Source organism: Drosophila kikkawai, chromosome 3R, assembly GCF_030179895.1.
Source record: "Drosophila kikkawai strain 14028-0561.14 chromosome 3R, DkikHiC1v2, whole genome shotgun sequence".
Lineage (NCBI taxonomy): Eukaryota > Metazoa > Arthropoda > Insecta > Diptera > Drosophilidae > Drosophila > Drosophila kikkawai.
The window spans coordinates 36,890,195-36,915,912 of record NC_091731.1 but is presented as its reverse complement, the minus strand read 5'-3'; the positions used below and the strand labels follow the sequence as shown (position 1 = coordinate 36,915,912).

The following is a 25,718-nucleotide window of genomic DNA, read 5'->3' as shown; positions in this document are numbered from 1 at the left end:
TCGCTGGCAGCTGCTGACAAGTTGTTTATTTGCAGATTATGGCTTAATTATGAAATCGCAACTAATCCGAACAACACATAATATAAGCGATAATGAGGTGATTGATGTTTGCCATTGGTTTCAGTAATTAGATTTGGGAATAATCCAGGGCTGGTTTTGAAACTGGCAAATTCTACTCAATGAAAGGCGTCACTAATCGTTCAGTAAGTCAAGGTCTCGCCTTATCTTTGATCTAAACAATTTAATTACCACAAATCAAACCAATTATCGCTTAAACTTGTTTGAAATGTCCGTTTTACAAGACATTTAAATTCAAATTGTTCTATAGCAGTCAGCTTTTGGTCGCTCGGACCGAAAAGTCTGGCACTTTTGGTCTGGCAACGCTGGTCGTTCGTTCACGGGCGTTGCCAGACTTTTCGGTCCCAGCTACCATAAGTGCCAGATCGCTGGAACAGAAAATTCTGTTAAATTCAGAGTGACCAAGTCCAAAATAAAAAAAAATATCTCGATTTCGATAATTGGGCAAAAAAATTTATTTTCAGGAAAAATGGATTATATTACTACAGTCATACTATTCTCTTTTCTCTCAACGGCCGTTCGCTCGTCAAAAGTGTCGAAAAATGTGGAAATAACTGCCAAATTCTGGTGAAAAGTGTCGATTCGTGGTGTTTATTGTGTTTGCAGATGGAAAAGCATTAAATTTTCCACGGAAAAGTGCGAAAATCGTGGCTGCAAACCTGATTTCGAGTGAAGAAGAAGAGCGCATTTTTTCGTCGTCGTAAAACGCATACATACAGACACTCGCACACATACGTGTGTGTGCCGAAATATATATGTGTGTGTGTATGAAACGCGCGGGCGCGAGAGAGTGAGAGAGAGCGAGCGGTAGTTGTGTGCGTGTTTTTGTGCGTTTGTTTTGTGTCGAGAGCGAGAGAGCGGCGAATGTGAAGCCAAAGCAGAAAACCAAGAAATAAGTGAACGAAAATAAAAACGAAAATCGCAATCTCCACCCCTGTAGTGAGTGTGTTTATGTAGTTTATTGTGTGTTTTGCGTTCATTTCGCGTGGAAAATGCCCGGAAAATGCGACATCCCGCACGCGGACTATTAACGGTGAAGAACAACCCCCGGCAGCGCATCTGAGCCCGGAATCCGCTGGGAATCTGGAATCCTGGATATTTCGCCACACAAAAGGTAATTAGAAGAGATCGCCGCTGCGATTAAGGCGTCGCCGTCGCCGGCTGACGGATGGATGACTCACACACCAATGCACTTTGTGTATCTGTGTGTGCCTCTGTGCATGCCAGATATTGATTTGAAATGCAAAAAATGACAGGAGATACTTTACATTGCATTACACACACACATACTTCTCTCATGTCACCTCATTTTCATACACACCAACTCATATCTCCATAGTTTTAGTTACCTTTGACGACTAACCTTAGTGAGTAGTTTTTAGAGATTGTTGTTTTCTAGCCGCGGAACAAACGGAACGTTGTTAATTATTATTCACTTGATAATGCAAATTAGGCGGCACAACAAATACTGTTAGTTCTGTGGGACCGGGCTACAGTGGAGCCCAGATAAAAGTTGCAGATTAACAATTAACAATATTTAATGTAGTAATTTAATTTTTTGTATTTTTATTTAAATTTTAGATTTAAAAATTCGTCATTAATTTCCCAATCTCTCTGAAGAGATCTAATAACTCTAGCCTTAAAGTATGCTTTGAACCAGGAAAAGCATTATGATAGTTCCCCTATAGAAAATTTACCTAAAAACAGAAATTTATGTTTGGGAACATTATTAAAGTTCAACTTGTTCAAGTTGCTCTGTAGTCTGAGGCCAACTACGACGTTTTCCATTACTTACCACCTTTTGCCACCCATAAACCAAACGGTAAACGACAGTCGCTGCCACTCCCACACACAAACAAACACAGGCACTCAGCACTCAGACACTGACAAAACAATAATAATAATAAGGCAGGCAGCATCGATAAATAAAGTTAATGTGTGAGACCAGTTAATTGCTTTTGTTGTCGCCTCAATTCTAAATCAAATTCAGCCGCTCTCTCGCTCTCTGTCTCTCGCTCTGGCGCTCACATGGCCAAGTGTTTGTATAACTAAAAACTGTTGTTGTTGGCTGCTAGCTGGCTTTTAATAAATTATACAATAAAATGAGAAGCGATCAGAGCTGAAAATCGATTGCCCCGGCTGTTGCTGATGAATAATTACAAAATAAAATATATTTATACAATAGGCTGTGTATTTGTTGACGCCATTTTTGCCATCAAAAGGCAAATTCCAAATCTCATGTAAATGTGTGTGGATGTGTCTGTGTGTGTGGGAAACTACGCGCCAAATAGCATTGAGTTTCGAGGCGCAAATAAAATGAGTAATTGCGCATATTAAAATTTGCCTTTCGAAAAACTCGGCCCATTTGACACACAGCCACTGAGCCGTGAGCTAATGCGGCGTTTATTCGCTTATTCGGACGCTCGACGCCGAGATCTTGAATGGGTTTTCGAAAATAAACAATTGAGCGAATGCACTTTTACACTTCACTGATTTTCGTTGAACGCACCTCGCTTAATTGCGATCCAACAAACGAACTGCCATAACTATAAATACCAGCCATAAATTACAAATTATAATTGGTATTTGTATTAGATATAACCAATTATTCAAAGTGTTCTTTCTGAGGATTATAAATATTTTACATGCGCCCATGGGAGTGACTAAATTGATTTATTTCCAAGCACGGCTAGTAAGACACAGAGATCTGAGGATTTTAAACACAATACTTATATGCCCACAAGTATGCAATAAATAGTGGACTTTTCATTTGTTTAGGAATATATGAAATCAAAAGGTATAGATAAAATCAATTGAGGTTTATTATCTGAATTCATGCCCTCGAACAATTAGCTAAAGAACAGCTATCTTTAGATCTCCCGCCCGATAGGAAGAATACCGCTTAGCCAGCAATCCCTGTACTACGTGCGCGATTATTATTTGTTTCAGTGGCCAGCACAAAAATAATAGTTTGCATTGTTGTTCCGCTCGCATTGTTGTTACTGTTTCTGAAGTATTTACATTGTTTGCGGCTATTTGTTAGCGTTTACACCTTTATTTGGAGTGTGTGTGCGGAGAAGAGGCTGCAGCTGCCGTTAACTGTGTTAACTGGGTTATTTAGTCTTTACTTACCTTTCGTTACCTTACAAACCACCACCATCACCACTACCAAGGTGGGACAGATGTCCACACACACACAAACACACTCTCGAGTATTTAGTTTGTGTTTCGTGGCAAATTGGACATCGAATTGCTGCCGTTGCTCTCGGCTTTCAATGCTCATTCATAAGAGAGAATATTATTGGCGCGCACATTTTTCATGTTTCACCTTTGGCTGCGTGTTTTGATTTACACACAGCACGCACACCAGCAAAGGTACTCCCCCGCGTGCGCTCTCTGTGTGCCTCTCTAATTTGTTGATTCACCTTTTCAGCTGCTTTCTCTGAGAGAGAGAGTATGGATGGGAGAGACAGCCTCACTGCTCTCTTTGTTTTTGTTGCCCGCACACACACGTATTTATTCAGGCATTTTTGCATAATTTCATAAAAAATTTACATATTTTATGTCGGGCCGAGGCCGAGTTCGATTTTCCCTAACTTGTCAATCTTGTTTGTAGGTATGCAGATAGTTGTTGTCTTTTGCCGCCGCTTGGCATCTGCCTCTGTGTGTGTGTGAGTGGGTGCTGCTGCTGCGGGCTTGTTGCTGTTGTGATTGTCGTGCTCGTGTTTAGGGCTCTTAATCGTTCGGCAAACCGATTCGTTACCTGGCTCTCGCTCTCTTCTCCACTTCGGTTTCCTCCCCACCCCCCCTACCACCCACCGCAACCGTCTCGCTCTCGTGTGCTTGACTTTAATCTTCTCAATTACTCGCAATTTGCAAGTTTTGTGCTCGCGCCTCCTTAGGCGGGTTATTGGCATGCAGCGTGAAAGAGACGGCAACACGGAGAGAGGGAGAGAGAGGGTTGTGTACACAACAAGAAAAGTATAATTAGATGTCAATTTCAATCAATTAACCAATTTATTCGCAAGTCTTCATATCACTTAGCAGCCGCAACGTGTAATTGTGCGATTAAAAAGTCATGTATATCGATAACCTGTCATCCACAGAGATTGAGAAGGAAAAATAGAGTTTATTTTGGTAATCGATCCATTTTATAAGCAAAATATCTAAAATTAGTTTTTAATAATTTATTAATAAACGCTTCATGGTTGAAGTAAAAGACTAACTAATCAAGTCAACAATTTTTAAAGACAACCACTTACAGAATAATCAGGGAATTAATAAAATGTGAAAAGAGTTATAGGGATTTAATTTAGCTTTTAATAATGAAATAAAGCATAGCTAATCTGAACAAACGAAATCAAAACAAAAACTACACATCGTCAGGGACAAATACATCATGGACATTAGAAATATTAAATAGATTTTATGAATACTTTGACAGATTTTGAAATAAATGTACCTTTAAAGTTAGTTTATAACAAATTTTGGAAAATGTTTTATTTCGCACAGTGCCCGTATTCTATTTCAGTTTTTGTGCCCCATTCTTGTTATTTTGTCGTTCTTGTACATTTTGCGCTTGTTTTGATTTCTTAATCTTTTTACCATAATTGATGGCAATTAAAGTCAAAGGTGTGTGAGTGCCCGCGTCTGGTTGTCTCCCTCTTATTCCCCGCCACTGGCCACTCGTTTATCGTCGCGTTTGCTCGGCTGTCGATTTCGATTCAATTCCGAGACGATGACGATGACGACGATGACGCTGCACTCGAATTTCGAATTGGCCAGGCCAGTTTACTTCGCTTCGTTATTCGTCGCTATTCGTTAAGAGATTGTTCGTTCGGTTTTGGCCCCTTTGTCACCCCCGCAGCTTCCTTTCTACCTCCTTATTCTCCTCCCTTTGTTGCCACCCTCTTCACGCATTCATCGGTGTCTCTGGTTTTGTTGTTGCACTCAAATTACAGTGAAGCCGCCAATTAAATGCCGACGATTTAATTTCAGGATAAAAATCGAATCTCGGTAATTTGAGGACGGACACAATGGAATTCGCCAGGCTTCCATTTACAACCATATTGTGCATTATAAAAGGTTTTTCCCTTGGGATAAAAAATCAAATTTTCATGTTTTTAACAGAAATCTTAATGGTTTATTTTAAAAACCCCAGAGACTTAAATAAAAGCCTGTAACTCGATCACAATGACTCAGATGGACAGATATAAATATTTACCTCGTTAATTAGCAGATTCATTTAAATTTGACAACTTGGGTTAATCAAATGCTTTTAGATCGTCTATCCATCAATTTCTAGTCAATTATCGTACCTTCTTTTGTTAGGTGAATCAATTATACAATTATTACAAATTTTGTGGAAACTTTCAATCTAATTTACGACCTAATAAGATTTAACAAATGTACAAAAATGTACTCTCACTGGCGTGCACTGACAAACTCTAAATAAAAATATTAATTTTCTTAAAATTAAACGTAATTTAAATTAAGGTGTCATTCATGTTACTAATTGACTGGCACCCACTGTGCAGGCTGATTTTCCATTTGAATTTGCTCATTTCGTTGCCGTCTATATCATCGCGCTTTTTGTCATCGTTCTGTGGGATTTTATTGATTCGTTTAAATATTTATTCATGCCAAGTTCTCCTTGGGCCTTTGATGTTGTGGTTGTTGCTCTTATTGTTGTTGCCGTTCGGTTGGTGGCACATAATTAAAGCGATTTAGTTAATTGATGTCAACACACAGCGTAGTTAGCATTCATCGGCTGTCTGCGCATTTTCCCCAGCACGTTTGTGTGCTTCTCAGAGACACAATTTGTGTGCAATTTGTAGCCGAGTGTTTTTGTGATTGTTTCTTCGACACACATACACACATCCCAACCCCCCTGCCCCTGCGCGCTGCTTGGGTATTAAATTGTTGACAATTGTTTTGAGCTTGAGAGAATTAACCTTTAGTTGCTGGTTATGTCATGATATTTGCCTAGTGTTTCGTATTCGTTCGCCATTAAATAGCCACAAATATATTGCATCGCCTTTGTGTAGTTTAATTGCTTTTTGTCTTACGATTATATCACCCATCCAGCCGGTGCGTTTTAGAATTGCAATAATCGAATCTTGATTGATTTCCACAAATAACTTTAATAGTGAAAATCTATAATTACGGCTCGGGTAATTCGACTCGACTCACAGTAGTCATCAATCACTAGGTGTAATGGAATTGGCTTGAATGGAATCTGTCAATAACAACCAAGTTATCACATAACTAAAGTTATTAATATACCTTAATACGACTGGATAATTGAATTCTGTTGGGTGCCCAATGAACCAAGCTAGTTTACGAGCTTAAGCGGCTTTGAATGATTGTAATTTGAATTAACGATATGTAAATTAATATAGACTACAATTTTCTTTATTAATATTATGTCACCTTATTAATTTTAATTGAATTTAGCGCCTAGTGATTTATCAACTTATGAAATACTGAAGTATTTTTATTCTAAAAGTTATAACATTTTAAGAAATCCTCAGAGAAACGCTTATTATTTGAACCAGCCTATAAGATAATATATAATTCACGACGTCCCAAACCACAAATCACTTGCATCATTGCCCGGATTAAGATCTCTATAAAGTGTTTTTAAACACTCTCCATTCCACCCAACGCTGACCATTGATTTCAAATGCAAATTATCCATATGCATATATTCAGTTATTAAGTATTCAATTCACGGCAACTCCACAGCAATTAGTGTAATCGCCGTGCAAATACGGAATCGGAGGAGGAGTGTTGTCCAATTAAGCCCGGTTTAGTCCCAGTTCCCGTCGTCGTCCCAAGTCGTAGTCTCGTAGTTGCAGTTCCCAGTTCCAAGCTTACATCATGCCATCTCGGCCGGGCCATAAAGATACAACTCAATGGTAGAAAACAAAACCAAAGCAAAATGCGATATAAAAAATAAAAACGAGAAAAATCGACAAATAAAATCACAAATCGCAAACAGGCAAGAGACAGTAGTGGCAGGAAGACATGAGTTCAGGGCACAGTGGTTGGCAAAAGGTATGGGCTTAGGCGATTTATAAGGATTTAATTGGGATAAAATCATAAATTGAAAAGAAGTATTAACATGGTTTAGAGATCGTTCATATTATTGCGATTCGACCAAATAGACCAAAGCAAACATCATTATTCGCCAAAGATACTACATCTTATAGATGGATACAAATACAGATTCATAATCCATATTTTATGAAGTATTTATTATTTTTCGCAAGTCCTTAATGCCCACTGTGCTTTAGTGCCTGTGTGTGTGTGCGGCGTTACACGAGTGCAGCTTAAATTGACTTGCTTGGCTTGGGAGCCGTGTGTGTGCTGTACAGTTGACAAGATTGACTAACTAACGAGGCAGGTAACCCAGCCAGGTAAACTAACTGACTGCCAAACACCTTTGAGTGGAAACCGGAGGCGAAACGGAAAACAATTACGCCGCACTGAGTCATGCATTTGGGAAATGTGGGAAAAAGAAAAAGTTCACGGGAAAGGGAAGTGGCTGTGGGTGTGGGTGTGGCGAAGGTGAAGGGTTTGGGTCTCATACACCCGTTTGTCCACCCTAGACATATACGCCGCCGCGCCACGCCCGCGCCGCCGCCGATTTTTGCCTTATTTGACGCCCCGCCGCCACATTATGAAAATAACGGCGCGCCGCGGCGCGCCGCTGGTGCGGCATCGGCGCAGCTTCAGCGCGGCCTTCAGTGTCATTGTTCTTTATAAAACTTTAAAAAAAATAAATAACTCATTAAAATGGCCTTTTTGCCTTATTTGACGCGCCGCCGCCGCCGGTTCTTTCTGACTACTACGCCGCCGCCGCCGAGTCATTTTGACCTCTACGCCGCCGCCGATGCCTTTAACCATCGGCGTAAACCTCTAGTCCACCCCAAAAAAAAAACTCAAAAGTATTTTCACCTCATTTCGAGTGTTTAAGCTCGCACACAAGCACACCGGAATAAAATAAGGAGACCTAATTATATGGAGTCAATATTTAATGTAGCTAAAAATGTTACTTGGTTTAATTTTTAAAAATTTAGAACTAAATATTTTAAAAGGTTTGCTTTACAAGTATTTTAGTACTTTTCAAGAATGTTTTAAATCAAAGATATAGGATTGAGATAAGATATCTGATAGATGCGTAGTATTATTAATATAATACGTTTAAATTAGTTTATTTTAACGAGATTTATAATCACAGACATTACTTTAACAAAATTTAAGAGTATCCTTTTGGAAAAACGCTTTGTTGTATTCTTATGATTAAATTGTTGATTGAATTAAGCTGCAGGGAGAACCCCCTATCTGATTAGTTTTAAGATTTTTTCCCTGTGCACCACTCACACTCACTCATACACACTCATCACACCCACAAACACGCACACGCATAATCATCGCACATCGTCACCAACACACACTCTCAAACACTCGAAAAAGTCAACTTTCAACTTGTTTGCCCAACTGCGACGAAGCGAACTAATAAATTTCTACTTTTTGTTTTTTCTTTCTCCCCCCTCCCACTCCTTACAATCTCACCCAAACACCACCCCCTAATGATTTTTTTCGCAGATTTTTCAAGACGCAGACTTAACTGCGCGCCAGTGTGTGTGTGAGGGAGGAGTGGAGAGTAGAGTGGCGATGATGATGTAGCGATAATGATGATGGCGCGATAATGATGCTAATGATAATGATCCAAGCAGCAACAACAACTAGAGCCGCTACAAATGAGAAAAGTTGCCGCCGCGAAAGTACAGCAATGTGGAAAACTGTGAATTCGTCGACCAGAAACTCCCAGAAACGCAGAAAAACTAAACGCGCAAAAAGAAGAATTTTCATCAGGCCATAAAACCAACAACAACCATAGCTGAAATAGCAAAAAGAACAAAGGAAAACTGTCGTAAAAAACGCAGAAGAGGCAGCAAGGAAAACCCACCACTTTACAGCAACAACAACAGAAACTGTAAGAATTTCAATTTCCAGCAAACAAAAATATAAAAAAAAAAAACACTCAAGCAACAACAACAACTCAAAACGAGAAAATCCTGCAAAGACAAAACAAAAGAAAAGAAAAAGTTCACGTTCGAAGTAGAAAAACCACTTAAACGTCGATGACAACTAAACCAGCGGGTGTGAGGGAGATAGCAGCCAGAGAAGTGCAACAGAGAGAGAGACGTTGAGAGAGAGCAGGAGTCTTTTCTCGCACTCCCAAAAAGGAGTCTGCGAGAGTAAGAGAGAGCCAAGGAATTGAGTTTAAGGAGCAGTTGTTTTGCCTCCTATATCCCATTCTTTATTTTATTTTTTGTTTTTTTTTTTGTTAACTGCACACATTTAGTGGTGGCAAGGCGTGTAAAGGTGGTGGTGTGATGTCAGTGTTGTCAGCTTGGACGTTTTCTCGTTGGAAAATATATAGGGACTCTTAAGGACTTTTTATGAAATTTGTATAAACTCCAAAATTACTTCTCAATATTTGTATCTTAACCTTAGGATATCAATTCCATTTTAATTGGACATTTTATGATGTTTAATTAATTAAAATTAATAAACACTGGATTCCTAAGTTTCTTATTTAATCAAAAATTGAATTTATCTATGCATTCTAAGATTTCAAACATCTTATCCTCCTTCAACCTAAAAGATTTTAGATACTCCCATAGCTTGGCTATTTTTTAAGGCTGCCATCACTGAAGGCTGTGTGTCGGTGGTCACGCAAGACGTAGCAGAAGCAGCGCGGCAGAAGGAGGCAGCTGCAAATGCAATTGCACCTTTAGCGCGCTTCTCGTCCAGGAGAGCCAGGGAGAGCCTGAGAGAGTGGGCTTGGAGAGTAGCGCCGTGTGAGAGCGGGAGTGGTAGTGGGAGGGGAAAGCGGGCGAACGCGTTCAGGCAAGAGAGCCGCACAAAGCCGAGGCTCTGGAGCAGCGACGTCACCTTCGGCTTTGTAGTTGTAATTCGCAAAGCAAGGAGCGCGCAACGGAGAGAAAAAAGGCGAAAATAAGTAAATAAATACACCAAGAAAGAGTGCCAGAAGTGAGTGGGGGGCGCGGGGGAGTGAGGCAGGAGCGAAAAAAACGAGTTGCCAAAGGCGACAACAACAAGGAAAAGGGGCGCAAAATTGACGCATTCCAAACGCGGTTGTTGTTAGTGCTTGTGTTGTTGTTTGTGCTTTTGCTAGTACTAAATACCGGTCTTTTTAGTTGGTCTCTCTTTTACATCAACCAAGTTTGTGTGCCCTCTCTCTTATCCACAGTGGCGATCTAGCATCTCAAAGTCTCCACGAAAACCGAACGGGAAATCAATCGTTATCGAAAAATCGTTCCTGGTAATTCGCGATCGCAATTCAAAATCAAAAATTGAAGAGGCAAACAGCAAATGCAGATGCAAAGGCTACAAGCGCTAAGTAAATGCTACCATGGGCCGCTCCAAGTTTCCCGGCAAGCCATCCAAGTCGATCAACCGTAAGCGGATCAGTGTCCTGCAGCTGGAGGATGAGGCCACTGCCACCGCAGGCGGCTCCAATCCGAGTCCGCATTCCGATCCTCCACCGCCTTCGGAGCAGCCTCCTCCGCCGCCACCCCAGCAGACGGAGTCTCAAACGGGCGCCGAATCCGCGCCAGCGCGTGAAAAGGGCGGCCACAACAATTGTGATAACGATGAGGACGATAATCCGCCGGGTGCCGGGGCCTCAATCTCGGGCAATGCGACCGGAACCTCCTCATCCTCCACCTCGGAATCCACGAGCAATGGCTCTAGTTCCAGCTCAGGATCCGGCTCGGGATCGGGTTCAACCAATGGCAATGGAGTAAATGGCGGCACCCATCACAAAAGTGCAGCCAACGGAGGAGAGCAGGATCAAAATGCAAATGGTGATAAAAGTAAGGGCAGCAGTTCGAGGAGAGTTTCCACGGGAAGTCTAGTGACGATCGGCCCCACTGCTGGAGCAGGAACTGCAGCAGCTGCTAACGGAAAACCCTCGGCAAGCTCTGGGAAATCCTCTGCTGGATCTGCTGGGGGAAAATCTACGGCATCAACTGCTGGGAAGTCTTCAAGGACCACGATATTGTCTGGGACCTCTTCAGTAAGATCGTCGGAAGTGCTAGCCACCCCTGTCTTGCCATCTGCATCCAATTCTGGAGTACCGGGTGGAACAACACCCGATGTAGCCGCTGCAGCAGCGCTGGGGTCAGGCTTTGGGAAATCTCTAAGCTTAACCATCAGTACATCGTCCGGAAAGTCTAATAAAGGAACTACTGGTGAGGGTAGCTCCGGAGCAGCGTCTCCCCGACCCGGACTATCCCCCAGTGCATCGTCTGCCTCATCCGCAGGATTACTCTCGCCTGGAGCCATCTCCCCTGGCGGTTCCTTTGCAATAAGCGCGGCTCTGCTGCGCGCCCGCAAGAATGGCAACAAGAAGTTCAAGAATTTGAACCTGGCCAGGGCCGAAGTAATGCTGCCCTCCACCTCCAAGCTGAAGCAGCAGCAGTTGCAGCTCAACTGCCCAGTGGCGGGCAGCCCCTCCTCCTCAACCTCAACCTCCTCTGCGCCGGCAGCCACCACTTGTCCCTCTGCGGCAGGGGCGGGAGCGTGCGAGCCGGTCGAGGATGCGGCCCCGGTAAGTTAATTTCCAGATTTCCAGCCGGGTGTGCTGGCTGGGTGCTGGTCGCGGGTCCGTCCCCTCTTGCTTTTATTTTTATGAATATGTTTAAGCCGCTTTTCCCGCCACCTTAAGTTTTTAAGCTCCGCAACTGATTCGAGTTGAGCTGCGTTGCGTGCACCCTTCACAAACAAACACTCTGCACTCCGATTTGCGATTCCCGCAATGTAAATACGAGCAAGGGGAACCCCCTCAAGTTGGTCTGGTCTGGACGGGTCTCTGGTCTCTGGCCTGGTCACCCCTTTCTGCCACGCCATTGTTACCTGCTCGCTTACCTGCTTAATTGGCTTTTATGACGTTTTAGCGCTTGCAACTCAACTTGCTTCCCCACATACATACATATGTGTATGCGTGTGTCTGCCCCAGACGGCTGACGGTCATGTGACGCTGATGGCAATGGTGGTGGTGGTGTCTGTGCCCCTGCTTATACTCATACTTACTGCTTAGTAACTTGTTTTTTTGCACCCAGAGCCCCCTTCCAAGTGATCCCCTTCGAAGAGCAGCACTTGCTTCTGGTCCTTTGCATGCTTCTTAGTGTTTTACTTAACTTTACACGGGAAGAAACTATTGGTTAATGTTTAATAATAATAATAATCCTATATATGATACTCTACACAATGGTTAAAGGACTTACGGATTTTTAACTTTGACATACACGAAATCTAAACTATTGGTCTTATGGCTCTATGAATAATAATCTTAATTATTTCTTCACTAAAAAAAAAACAGAACCCATTGAATTCATTTAATTTTTGGTTTGTCAAGCAAATTAAAAGTTACCTCTTAAAACATAAATTATAGTCAAGTGCCATTAAATCTGATCGATATTTTAACCTGATTATATCTTGAAGGATTTTTATTATATTATATTACATTATATTATATTATATTATATTCGTTGTATTTCTAACTAACCCCTTATATTTATAAGATTTCAACTAAATTTATAATTAATTTCTATAAAAAGAAAACCATTTGATTTTGTTTCTGTGTGTCCCCTTTGCCTGCTTTTGATTTTGCCTGTATTGCTTTCCGCTTTTCGCATTTTATGAGCCCGTAGTTAGTTGCATGAATTATTGATTGGCCGGGAACCCCTTTCCCAAGTTCTCCCTTCTTCAACCCTCGCTAACCCTCTTGTTTTGTGTACTTTTTCAGAAGCGAGTCGCTAGCGAAATGCCCAATGAAGGGGCCCTGGATGTCGCTCCATCAAGCTCCGCGTCATCTTCAAATGGTGCAGGATCCGGAGCAGCAGTCCCAAATGCTGTTCCAGCACCAGGAGGTGCAGGGGCAGCTGCTGCGGGAAGTAGTAGCCCCAATTCAGCAGCAGGAGCAGGATCAGTATCGGGAGCTGGAGGAGCTGCACCAGCAGCAGCAGGGTCCGCGACGGCAACCAAGCAAAAGAAGACGGTGACCTTCAGGAATGTGCTGGAGACGAGCGACGACAAGTCCGTGGTAAAGCGATTCTACAATCCGGACAATCGCATACCTTTGGTCTCGATCATGAAGAAGGACTCGCTGAACCGGCCACTGACTTACTCCCGCGGCGGGGAGTGCATCGTGCGGCCTTCAATATTGTCCAAGATACTCAACAAGAAGAACTCCAACATCGACAAGCTCAATTCGCTCAAGTTTCGATCCGTGCCAGCTACTAGTTCCTCCTCCTCCTCCTCTCAGGACTCAGGATCGGGATCGTCTCCCAATGTATTTGGCTTATCCCGCGCTTTCGGGGCTCCCATGGAGGAGGATGACGACGAGCAGGGCGGCGTAACCTTTCGTCGAAACGAATATCAAAACAAGGAAATGGACGATGAAATGATGGACGAAGATGACGATGTGGAGGATGCCGAAGATGAGGAGGACGACAACGATCAAGAGGAACTCGATGAGGCAGCCTCCGATAAGAGCGCGGAAACAGAGAAGAGTGAAGGAGGAGCTGAGGACAGCGAAGAGAAACAGCAGCAGCTGGTCATGGACTCGCACTTTGTGCTGCCCAAGAGGAGCACCCGATCCTCGCGCATTATCAAGCCCAACAAGAGGCTGCTGGAAGAGGGTGCCATCAGCAAGAAGCCTCTGCCACCGCCGCCGGCCAAAAGCCTCTTTGGGGGAGCCTCCGCGGCGTCCTCCAACTCACCTGGAATCCTGAAAATCCCCAGCTTTGGAAGCCTTAAATCAAATACCAGTGCAGCCGCGAGCTCAAGCTCCAGCATCTTTGTGCTGAGGCAGCCGCGCTTGCAGTTCCAGGGAGACAGCAAGCTGGGACCCAGTGCCATTCCCACGACGCCAGCTGCAGGAGGAGGAGGAGGAGCCCTAACGGTATCCACCTTCGGAGCGCTTGCCGGCCAAAGCAGCAGTCCCAGCTCCTGTGCCGTGTGCTCCACGACTGTCAAGGAGATGACCCAGGCCCGTAAGTACGGTGTTGTGGCCTGCGACGTCTGCCGGAAGTTCATCTCGAAGATGACCAAGAAGTCCATATCGGCCACCTCGAGCAGTGCCAATGCCAATGCTGCTTCCTCCTCGTCGACGAGCCACCAGCCTCAGCAGCCGCAGCAGCTGCAATGCAAGGGTAGCGAAGGCACCACCTGCATCTTCCACTCGGGGAAGAGTCAGTTGAAGAATTTCAAGAAGCTGTACAAGGAGAGGTGCCTGGCCTGCTGGCTGAAAAAATGTCTCAACTCCTTTCAGCTGCCGGCGGCGCACAGGAGTCGTCTGGGTGCCATTCTTCCAGCAGGAATGCGGCCAGAGACCAATCCCCGAGAGGATAAGATCTCCACGGAACTGCTGTCGCCCACGGGCAGCTTGAGATTTGCCGCCTCCTCTACGTCCTCCGCCTCTGCTTCAACTTCGAACTCCGGCGTCAAGTGGAAATCCAATCCGGACTCAGCTTCGGCTCTGCCCACCATCAAGGCCAATCCTTTGGCGGAAAATAATGTGACATTTGGCAGCACTCCCTTGCTGCGTCCCGCTATCCTGGAGAAGCCGCTCTTCCTCAAGATAAGCAATGCGGCGGACCAGAAGTTAACAGGTGGTGAGGCCATCAGTCCCAGTCTGGCGGGAAAAAAGGCTTCGATCAAGCAGGAGAAGGCCAAGGAGAAGGAAAAGGAAAAGGAGCAGGAGCAGCTGCCGAGTGAGAAGCCTCTCAGCCCCGCGTTGGCAGTTGCCAAGAAATCAACAGCATCAGCTGAACCTGCTCCCACGGAATCCCAAAAGGAGGAGACGCCGCAGACAGGAGCTGTTGCGCCTGCATCATCATCATCCGCGGGAACATCTCAGTCAGCAGCAGCTGCTCAAGCTTCAGAAGTTACTCCAGGGGAAGCCAGTAATGCCCCAGGCGATGGCCTGAAGCGTCAGAGAATTGACCTGAAGGGTCCTCGCGTTAAGCATGTGTGTCGCAGTGCCTCCATTGTGCTGGGCCAACCCTTGGCTACCTTTGGAGAAGATCAAGAGGAGGTGGATGAGCAGGAGCGTCAGGAGATTGTTGGTCCAGAGCCAGCAATAGCTGATCCTGCTCCAGTGGCAGTTACAGATGAGAACGACAACTGTGCCAGCTGTAAGACGCCGCCTGTTGAGGAGCCTAAGCCCAGTAAATCCTCGCCAGCAGAGGCTAGAAAGGTAGCCGGAAAGGAGGCAGGAGCCATGCCAGCTGGAAAGGTTACTACCAGAACAGTGATGGCGGCCAGCAAAAAGCAGCGAAACGGAGACATCATTACCTCCTCCTCCGCCAGCTCCGTCGTCACTCAAGCCCAGAGTCAAACGCAAGGACGCAGGACGAAGGAAGCTAGGCAGCAGCAGCAGCAGCAACGCACCCTGATATCGATCGACTTCTGGGAGAACTACGATCCGGCCGAGGTGTGCCAATCGGGCTTCGGATTAATTGTAACGGAGACAGTGGCTCAGCGAGCGCTGTGCTTCCTCTGCGGCTCAACGGGGCTGGATCCGTTGATCTTCTGCGCCTGCTGCTGCGAACCGTATCATCAGTATTGTGTCCAGGATGAGTACAACCTGAAGCACGGCTCCTTTGAGGAGACCACGCTAATGGGCAGCCTGCTGGAGACGACGATAAATGCCTCCACTGGCGGAGTAGGTGGCGGATCTTCATCGCTCAATCAGCTGACGCAGCGCTTGAACTGGCTATGTCCACGCTGCACTGTCTGCTACACCTGCAATATGTCCTCCGGATCGAAGGTCAAGTGCCAAAAGTGCCAGAAGAACTATCACAGCACTTGCCTGGGCACCAGCAAGCGCCTCCTGGGTGCCGATCGTCCGCTGATCTGTGTTAATTGCCTGAAGTGCAAGTCCTGTTCCACGACTAAGGTGTCCAAATTTGTGGGCAACTTGCCCATGTGCACGGGCTGCTTTAAGCTCCGCAAGAAGGGCAACTTCTGTCCCATCTGCCAGAGATGCTACGACGACAATGACTTTGATCTGAAGATGATGGAGTGCGGCGATTGCGGCCAGTGGGTGCACTCTAAGTGCGAGGGCCTCAGCGACGAGCAGTACAACCTGCTGAGCACGCTCCCCGAGTCCATAGAGTTTATCTGCAAGAAGTGTGCTCGGAGGAACGAAAGCTCCAGGATCAAGGCCGAGGAGTGGCGTCAGGCTGTGATGGAGGAGTTCAAGGCGAGCCTGTACAGTGTGCTGAAGCTGCTCAGTAAGTCAAGGCAGGCCTGTGCCCTGCTCAAGCTAAGTCCCCGCAAGAAACTGCGCTGCACTTGTGGAGCTGCTAGCCATGGCAAGCTCCAGCCTAAGGCCTTGCAATTCAACAGCGGATCGGACAATGGCCTGGGCAGTGATGGTGAGTCTCAGAACAGCGACGATGTCTACGAATTCAAGGAGCAACAGCAGCAGCTCCTTAAGAAGTCGCGGGCGAAATCACTGCCCTGCTCCTGCCAGCCGCCCTCAGCCATCGGTAGTAGTCACAGCAGTCACCCGCAATCCTTTAGTCTGGTGGAGATCAAGCAAAAGATTGCCGGCAACTCGTACGTCTCCCTCGCCGAGTTCAACTATGATATGAGCCAGGTGATTCAGCAGAGCAACTGCGACGAACTGGACATTGCCTACAAGGAGCTACTGAGCGAGCAGTTTCCCTGGTTTCAAAACGAAACCAAGGCCTGCACGGATGCCTTGGAAGAGGATATGTTTGAGTCCTGCTCCTATGAGGACTTGCCGGATGGTGGAACAGGCAGTGCCTCCGTGTACAACGAACACTCGCAGCAGCAGACAGAGTCCCGATCGGGAGTGCTCGATATACCCCTCGAGGAGGTGGACGATCTGGGCGGTAGCTGCGGAATCAAGATGCGTCTGGACACCCGGATGTGTCTGTTCTGTCGCAAAAGTGGCGAGGGTTTGTCCGGAGAGGAGGCGCGTCTCCTGTACTGCGGCCACGATTGCTGGGTGCACACCAACTGTGCCATGTGGTCGGCGGAGGTGTTTGAGGAGATCGATGGTTCGCTCCAGAATGTGCACAGTGCAGTGGCCAGGGGCAGGATGATCAAGTGCACGGTGTGCGGCAATCGCGGAGCCACCGTTGGCTGCAACGTACGATCCTGTGGCGAGCACTATCACTATCCCTGTGCGAGGAGCATAGAGTGTGCTTTTCTCACGGACAAGTCCATGTACTGTCCAGCGCATGCCAAGAACGGGAATGCCCTGAAGGCCAACGGTTCTCCCAGTGTCACCTACGAATCCAACTTTGAGGTGTCCCGTCCAGTCTACGTGGAGCTGGACAGGAAGCGGAAGAAGCTTATTGAACCCGCAAGGGTGCAGTTCCACATTGGATCTCTGGAAGTTCGCCAACTGGGCGCCATTGTGCCAAGATTCTCCGATTCCTACGAGGCTGTGGTGCCCATCAATTTCCTGTGCAGCCGCCTGTACTGGTCATCGAAGGAACCCTGGAAGATAGTGGAGTACACGGTCCGCACCACCATCCAAAACAGTTGCTCCACCCTGACAGCCCTGGATGTGGGTAGGAACTACACTGTGGATCACACGAATCCCAATGGCAAGGAGGTTCAGCTGGGTTTGGCCCAGATTGCACGCTGGCATAGCAGCTTGGCAAGAAGCGACCTCCTGGAGAGCGACTGGAGCACTGGTGATTTCCCCAACACAAATTCCTGCGTGCCACCCGACGAGAATACGGAGGAGGAGCCGCAACAGCAGGCCGATCTGCTGCCGCCCGAGATCAAGGATGCCATATTTGAGGATTTGCCGCACGAACTGCTGGACGGCATCTCGATGCTGGACATCTTCATGTACGAGGATCTGGCGGACAAGACGGACCTGTTTGCCATCAGCGACCAGTCCAAGGACGGCACTCAGGCGATGTCCTCCAACCAGGCGCAAGGCCAGACGCAGGGTCAGGTGAGCATCTGCGACGAGGATACTAGGAACTCCAATACGAGCCTGGGTAATGGCGGCTGGCCGGCCAGCAATCCCGTGGAAGATGCCATGCTCTCGGCGGCCAGGAACTCGAGTCAGGTGCAAATGCTTAAGACACTGGCCTGGCCGAAGCTGGACGGGAACAGTGCCATGGCAAATGCCATCAAAAGGCGGAAGCTCTCCAAGAACCTGGCCGAGGGAGTGCTGCTCACGCTGAGCAATCAGCAGCGCACCAAGAAGGAGATGGCGCATGTGGCCGGTGTGTCACGGAGGCAGTCCATCAGCGAGACAATTTCCGTGGAGGGAGGAGCCACCACATCCGGCGGTGGATCGATGCGCAGCAAGAGCTTCACCTGGAGTGCGGCCAAGCGGTATTTTGAAAAGAGTGAGGGACGCGAGGAGCCCGCCAAGATGCGGATTATGCAAATGGATGGCGTGGATGATTCCATCACTGAGTTCCGTATCATTGCTGGCGATGGGAACCTGTCCACGGCCCAGTTCACCGGGCAGGTAAAGTGCGAGCGATGCCAATGCACCTACCGCAACTATGACTCCTTCCAGCGTCACTTGCCCACCTGCTGTGATCCCGCCATGTCTACCAGCGAGTCGGACTCGGATGTGAATGCAGCGGCAACCAGCAGCAATAATCCCGCCCAGCTTAGTGCCGAGAGCCTGAATGAGCTGCAGAAGCAGCTCCTGGCCAATGCCGGCGGTCTGAACTATCTGCAGACCACCACAGCCTCGTTTCCGCAGGTTCAGAGCCTGGGTTCTTTAGGCCAGTTTGGTCTTCAGGGTCTGCAGCCTCTCCAGCTGCAGCCCCAGTCGCTGGGCAATGGCTTCTTCATCTCGCAGCCGAATCCCACAGCGCAAACCAATACGGATGAGCTGCAATTGTACGCCAATTCCCTGCAAAGTCTGGCCAATCTTGGAGGAGGATTTACCCTGGCTCAGCCAACGGTTACGGCTGCCCCAGCGCCTCAGCCTCAGTTGATAGCCGTGTCCACGAATCCAGACGGCACCCAGCAGTTCATACAGATTCCCCAGGCGCAGATGCAGGCCACAACGACGGCGGCGCCCACGGCCACATATCAGACGCTGCAGGCCACCAATACGGACAAGAAGATAATGCTTCCTCTGACCACGGCGGCGGCGGGGAAACCCCTGAAGACAGTGGCCACCAAGGCGGCACAGCAGGCGGCGGCCGCCAAGCAGAAGCAGCTAAAGTCCGGCCACCATCAGGTGAAGCCCATCCAGGCCAAGCTGCAGCCGCACCCTCAGCAGCAGCAGCAGCAGCAGCAGCAGGTGCATCAGCAGGTCCAGCAGCCCATCACTGTGATGGGCCAGAATCTCCTCCAGCCACAGCTGCTCTTCCAGAGCAGTGCCCAGGCGCAGGCGCCGCAGCTTATCCTGCCGCAGGCTCAGCCGCAGAACATCATCTCCTTTGTAACCACTGGCGATGGCAGTCAAGGTCAGCCGCTGCAGTACATCTCCATACCCACGACGGGGGAGTACAAGCCGCAGCCACAGCCAACGCAGTTCCTGACCACAGCCCCTGCGGGCGGTGGGGCGACCTATCTGCAAACGGATGCGAGCGGGAACCTGATGCTCACCACCACACCGACCAATTCCGGACTGCAGATGCTGACAGCGCAGCCCCAGGTGATTGGAACCTTGATCCAACCGCAGACGCTGCAGCTAAGCGGAGCCACCGATGGAAGTCAGGCGGCCGGCACTCACCATCATCATCAGCAGCAGGTTCAGCCTTTGATTTTGGGCGGAACAGGCGGAGGAGCCACTGGCCTAGAGTTTGCCACAACTACCACGCCACAGGTGATCCTGGCCACGCAACCCATGTACTATGGCCTCGAGACAATCGTCCAGAACACGGTGATGTCGTCGCAGCAGTTTGTGTCCACCGCCATGCCCGGTGTGCTTAGCCAGAATGCCAGTTTCTCGGCCACCACGACGCAGGTGTTCCAAGCGAGCAAAATAGAGCCAATTGTGGATCATCTGCCAGCTGGATATGTGGTGCTCAACAATCCTGGAGATGCCTCCAGTGCCGGGACTACCTTCTTGAATGCAGCAAGTGTGCTCCAGCAGCAATCTCAGGATGATACCACCACGCAGCAGCTGCTCCAAAATGCCAACTTCCAGTTCCAGACTTCAGTGCCCAGTTCATCGGCAGCTTCCTCTGCCTCGATGGATTACAGCTCACCTATGGTCGTCACGGCCAAGATTCCGCCGGTGACGACGCAACTGAAGCGGACGAATGCCCAGGCCAAGGCGGCGGGCATGTCCAAGGTGCCGCCACAGCCACAGGTGGTGGTCAACAAGGTGCTGCCCACCAGCATGGCCCAAATGAAAAGTGCCTCCGGCCTCAAGCAGGTGACTCAGCAGCAGCAGCAGATGAAGGGCATGAAGGCAACTGCGGGGGCAGCGGGAGGAACTGGAACCAATTGCGGAGCACCGCCCAGCATTGCCTCGAAGCCGCTGCAAAAGAAAACAAACATGATTCGACCCATACACAAGCTGGAGGTGAAGCCCAAGCTGATGAAGCCCACGCCCAAGACCCAGGCGATGTTGCAGCAGCAGCAGCAACAGCAGCTGCAACATCCTGCCGTGGTGATCAGCAGTCAACAGGTGCCCAAGATTGTTCAGCAGCAGCAGCGTATTCCAACCCAACCACAGCAGCAGCAGCAGCAGCCAACGCAGGCCACAGCGCAGCTGCTCCACATTCCGCAGCAGCCGCAACAAACACTGCATCTCCAGCAACAGCAGCAGCAACAAGTGCAAGTCCAGCCCTCCATGCCGATCATAAGCATTGCCGAGGCAACGCCAGTGCCAGTCCTGCAGAATCAGACGCAGTTCGTCATAGAAGAGCAGCAGCAGCAGCAGCCTCAACAGGATCTGCTGAGTCGCGTGCAGGTGCAGCACTTCCCCACCAGCAACACAGGAAGTAGTAGCAACTGCAACAGTGTCCTTCCCACCAATGTGGTGAATCCTCTGCAGCAACAGCCGCCACCAACCAGCAGCAGCAGCTCCACGACGCGGCCCACCAACCGAGTTCTGCCTATGCAGCAGCGTCAGGAGCCAGCTCCTCTGGCCAACGACTGTCCCGTGGTTCCCTCACCCACACCGCCGCCCAAGCCTCTTGAGCAGCAGGTAATCCCGCACCAGGTCACCACTCCCAGTGCTGCCTCCAAGTGTTACGCTCAACTGAAGGCAGCCTCGTCTCCCTCACCCGTTTACGAGACGGAACTAAAGTCTGTGCCGGGCCTGGAAAGCATTGTGCCTGTAGTTGCCCACATGGATACTATTCTGGAGGAGCAACCGGCCACCGAGTCCATCTATACGGAGGGACTGTACGAGAAGCACTCACCGGCCGACGCCAAGACAGAGCAGCTGCTTTTGCAGCAGCAGCAGCGGGAGCAGCTGACTCAGCAGCTGGCCAATGGCTACAGTATGCATTTGGAGAAGCACAGCTTCCAGGCCATGGAGGCCATGGAAACGGATGCCTACAACAACCACGGAGAAGATGATCTCGATGAGGAGCTCGATGAGGAAGATGAGGAAGACGACGACGAGGAGGACGAAGAGGAGGATGACTTTAGCTTGAAGATGGCCACCTCGGCGTGCAACGATCACGAGATGTCCGACAGCGAAGAGCCGGCAGTGAAGGATAAGATTAGCAAGATTCTCGACAACTTGACCAACGATGACTGTGCGGACTCCATAACCACGGCCACCACAATGGAAGTGGTGGAGGCCAGCACAGCGGGCTATCAGCAGATGGTGGAGGATGTCCTGGCCACCACAGCTGCCCCAGAGTTCGACGAGGGTGGGCCCTTGGAAACGGCTGCCGTGGAAGCGGCTGCCAGCTACATCAACGAAATGGCCGATGCCCAAGTTCTGGAGCTCAAGCAACTGCAGAATGGTGTGGAGCTGGAGCTCAAGCTCAGGCGGAAGCAGGAAATGGAGCCTGAAAAGGGAGCGAGTATGGTGCCGCCACCCACGTTAGCTGCTCCCGAAGTGCCGCCGCCACCGCCACCTGTTCGAGAGCCCAGGAAGATCAGTGGCCCCCATCTTCTGTACGAGATCCAAAGTGAAGATGGCTTCACCTACAAGTCCAGTTCCATAGCGGAGATCTGGGAGAAGGTGTTTGAGGCGGTGCAGGTGGCCAGGCGAGCCCATGGCCTCACTCCACTGCCGGAGGGTCCTCTGGCGGATATGGGCGGCATTCAAATGATTGGCCTGAAGACCAACGCCCTCAAGTATCTGATTGAACAGCTGCCGGGCGTGGAGAAGTGCTCCAAGTATACGCCCAAGTATCACAAGCGGAATGGTAACGTTTCCATAGCGGCCAGCATTGGTGGAGGCAGCACTGGTGGAGGCGGAGGCGGTGTCAGTGCCAGGACAGCTTCGGCTGGTGCTGCTGCTGGCGGCGGCGATTCCCACCACAGCCTGCTCGACTATGGCTCGGACCAGGAACTGGAGCTGCAGGAGAATGCCTTCGAGTGTGCTCGCTGTGAGCCTTATGCCAATCGCAGCGAGTACGACATGTTCAGCTGGCTGGCTTCCCGGCATCGCAAGCAGCCCATCCAGGTGTTTGTCCAGCCGTCGGACAATGAACTGGTGCCTAGGTGAGTCCTGAGAGAGTTTTCTTTTGGGAAAAAGGTTTATTAATTTATGGTTTTCAGGCGAGGAACTGGCAGCAATCTACCCATGGCCATGAAGTACAGGACTCTGAAGGAGACCTACAAGGATTATGTTGGCGTCTTTCGCTCGCACATCCATGGACGTGGTCTCTACTGCACCAAGGATATTGAAGCTGGTAGGAATATATATTTAAAACTTAACCAGACAGGTTATAAAACCAGTTTTCTTTGCAGGTGAAATGGTCATTGAATATGCCGGCGAACTCATTCGGTCCACGCTAACGGACAAGAGGGAACGCTACTATGATGGCCGCGGCATTGGCTGCTACATGTTCAAGATCGATGACAATCTGGTGGTGGATGCCACCATGCGCGGCAATGCGGCCCGCTTTATCAATCACTCCTGTGAGGTAAGTAATTACTTCATTCTATGTTTGTGAAAAAGGATCCTTAAATCTCTATTTTTTTGCAGCCAAATTGCTACTCCAAGGTGGTGGACATACTCGGACACAAGCACATCATCATATTTGCCCTGCGCCGCATTGTCCAGGGCGAGGAGCTTACCTACGACTACAAATTCCCCTTCGAGGAGGAGAAAATACCCTGCTCATGCGGCTCCAAAAGGTGTCGCAAGTACTTAAATTAGAAAATGGTATAAGACGAAAAGGAACGCTGGGCGTCCAGTAAGAAATCTGCATACTCAGAGCGAGAATCTAGGGGTTGTTGTTCCAAAAAAGAGAGTAATCTTATGGGCAATGTATCGGAATCAAAAGAAAAGTTTATATTGTTATATACTGCATTGATTTAAGACACCAAATTTGAACCATACATGGAGATTTTAATGTTGCAATAAATTAATATTTTAAGGATTTTTTAGAATATTAATTATAATGAATAAATTAATTTAATATTTTATAATATTTTTTTTCGATATTATAAATATTAAAATAATATCGTAAAAATTTGAAAAATATTAAATTAATTTATTTTCTTTAATTTATATTGCAATCTTGTTTAAAAATTGAAAATTTTATTGATCAACATTTTTCTATATTTGATTTTTAGTATATTTTAGTCTCAGTACATTACATGCAGCACTTTTGATACTGTTTTTTTACTGATATTGTTGCCAGAGGAAAAATCATGACTTTTTCATAATAATTATTGATATAATAATTTACAAAATAGTTAAAAGTTGAATCCTTAAATCAATTTCACAAACAACACGTAGTTTTTTACAGTTATTCAAGTGTAAGCACATTTTTAAAACATTTTAAAAAAACTTTTATTAAAATAATAAAAAATAGTATTCAATTTGTATGACAAACTTGGCAAAAACTAAGTGAAAAACTCAGATTTTTCTTGTGAAGCCAACTTTATATAATGATCCTTTTGTTGTTTTTAAAATAGGATTTCAATTTGTATTCTAAAAAGAATGAAAATCTTAAAAGACATTGCCCTGAGATTACTCTCCCTAGAATCGCAACCCCAAAACACACACACCTGGAATTGTGAAATGTGAAACACTTGTAGTTAACGAAAGATGGAAAGTTATTTCGATCTATGTATATGTTTTGGTCCAATCGTGATATACTTTTTCGTTTAATGTAGTCCCCAAAATATACTTCTTAAGCAGTTAAGATAAAACAGTTGAAAACAGTTGATATTATATTCTACGAGTATATGTATCCTAAATATCTAAGACAAAGAGCATATGGCAACGAAGGCAACAGAGAAACTCGACGATGTCAGTATTCGGGAGGGCAGAGAAGATGGAATTAATTGTATATTTAATATGTTACATTACGTAGATATCACTTGGGCTCCGAACAGATTCTATATATAAACTCAACGCCTAATTAACTAAGCTAAGCTGATAAATATACACATATATAACACTTGTTGTGCTTAGGCGAACGATTAACTTACAGGGGCTTTTGTGTTAGATTGTAAATATATATTTCATACGGAATCATAATAAATATCTCTACATATTATTAATGTACAAGATTATTAAACTTAAAGCTAAGTTTAACCACGAATGTGTATAAGAAGAAAACTATTTTAATGTAGAAAGAGCTCGAGGGGCGTATATTTATGTTTGATTGAAGCTACGAATTAATAACCGCTAAAAACAATGCTTATATAAACACACATATATATTATATATTTAGAGAAGGAAACCAAGCATCACTCCCCAATGAAATTACCGAACAGCAACCACAAATCGTAATTGTATATTTATTATTTAACACCCTAAGTTGTAAGTTTTAAGCAAATGTAAATTTTTTTTGCCTAGAAAATCGGAGCACACAAAGCAGGAGTGCCACAGAAATTGCTAGAAAATGATTACAAAGAAAAGGTTCGAATAATAATTCAATTAATATTATAAAATATATTACTTTTTGTATCAGCGACTACCTGTGGCCCGCCTGCTGATTTATCGTAATAACCTTAGTTCTTCAGCAGCTCCCGTTTGTATTCTACTTAGTTTAACACGATTTATGTTTCGCTCGTAAGACTCTAGCATTATACAGTCCGCTCCTGGTATTTTGTCCAAAATTGTATCATGTATATTCCTAACCAGCGCGATCGGTCGGACGTTGTACAGAGGCAAACACACACAAAAAGAAGTTCCATAGCATTTTTTCTGGCAGCCATTCAATGAGACACGCGCGCACCCTTTTTGGCACGCTGTTGTCGAAGGAATTTTATATTTTTTATTCCCTAAAGAAAAAAAGTTTAATAAAAACTACAGATTAAAATTTAAAATTGAGTACTTGTGTATTATTTTTAAAAAAATTATTTCAGGGGTATTCGAACCTGGTTTGTATTGCTGAAAATATGGATGAGCAGATTATGTTGCAAATAACGTAAACAGAACTTTCTTTAATTAAAATGTTTAATTTTAAAATTTT

The 25,718-nt window shown here is 46.8% G+C and overlaps 1 protein-coding gene across 2 annotated transcripts; it reads left to right on the top strand.

The window, feature by feature from the left end:
• The first annotated feature begins 581 nt into the window (after window positions 1–581).
• On the top strand, window positions 582–25,576 carry trx (histone lysine N-methyltransferase trithorax). 2 transcript variants are annotated; one of them, XM_017168258.2, is made up of 7 exons: window positions 582–1,192; window positions 8,692–9,082; window positions 10,367–11,728; window positions 12,926–22,785; window positions 22,843–22,976; window positions 23,035–23,210; window positions 23,273–25,576. In XM_017168258.2, exons 3-7 carry the CDS (start codon window positions 10,529–10,531, stop codon window positions 23,444–23,446), a joined length of 11,544 nt encoding a protein of 3,847 aa, XP_017023747.1. In that variant the 5' UTR covers window positions 582–1,192; window positions 8,692–9,082; window positions 10,367–10,528; the 3' UTR covers window positions 23,447–25,576. The 2 variants fall into 2 exon arrangements, with proteins under 2 accessions (XP_017023747.1, XP_017023748.1); XM_017168259.2 differs by lacking the exons at window positions 582–1,192; window positions 8,692–9,082 and having other exon boundaries at window positions 10,355–11,728.
• The last annotated feature ends 142 nt before the right edge of the window (window positions 25,577–25,718 follow it).

Excerpts from the sequence above, each read along its gene's own strand:
- trx (XM_017168258.2), top strand. The coding sequence starts at position 10,529 with ATGGGCCGCTCCAAGTTTCCCGGCAAGCCATCCAAGTCGATCAACCGT. Across the intron at positions 11,729-12,925 it reads CGGTCGAGGATGCGGCCCCG|AAGCGAGTCGCTAGCGAAAT; the intron begins GTAAGTTAATTT and ends GTACTTTTTCAG. Across the intron at positions 22,786-22,842 it reads GACAATGAACTGGTGCCTAG|GCGAGGAACTGGCAGCAATC; the intron begins GTGAGTCCTGAG and ends TATGGTTTTCAG.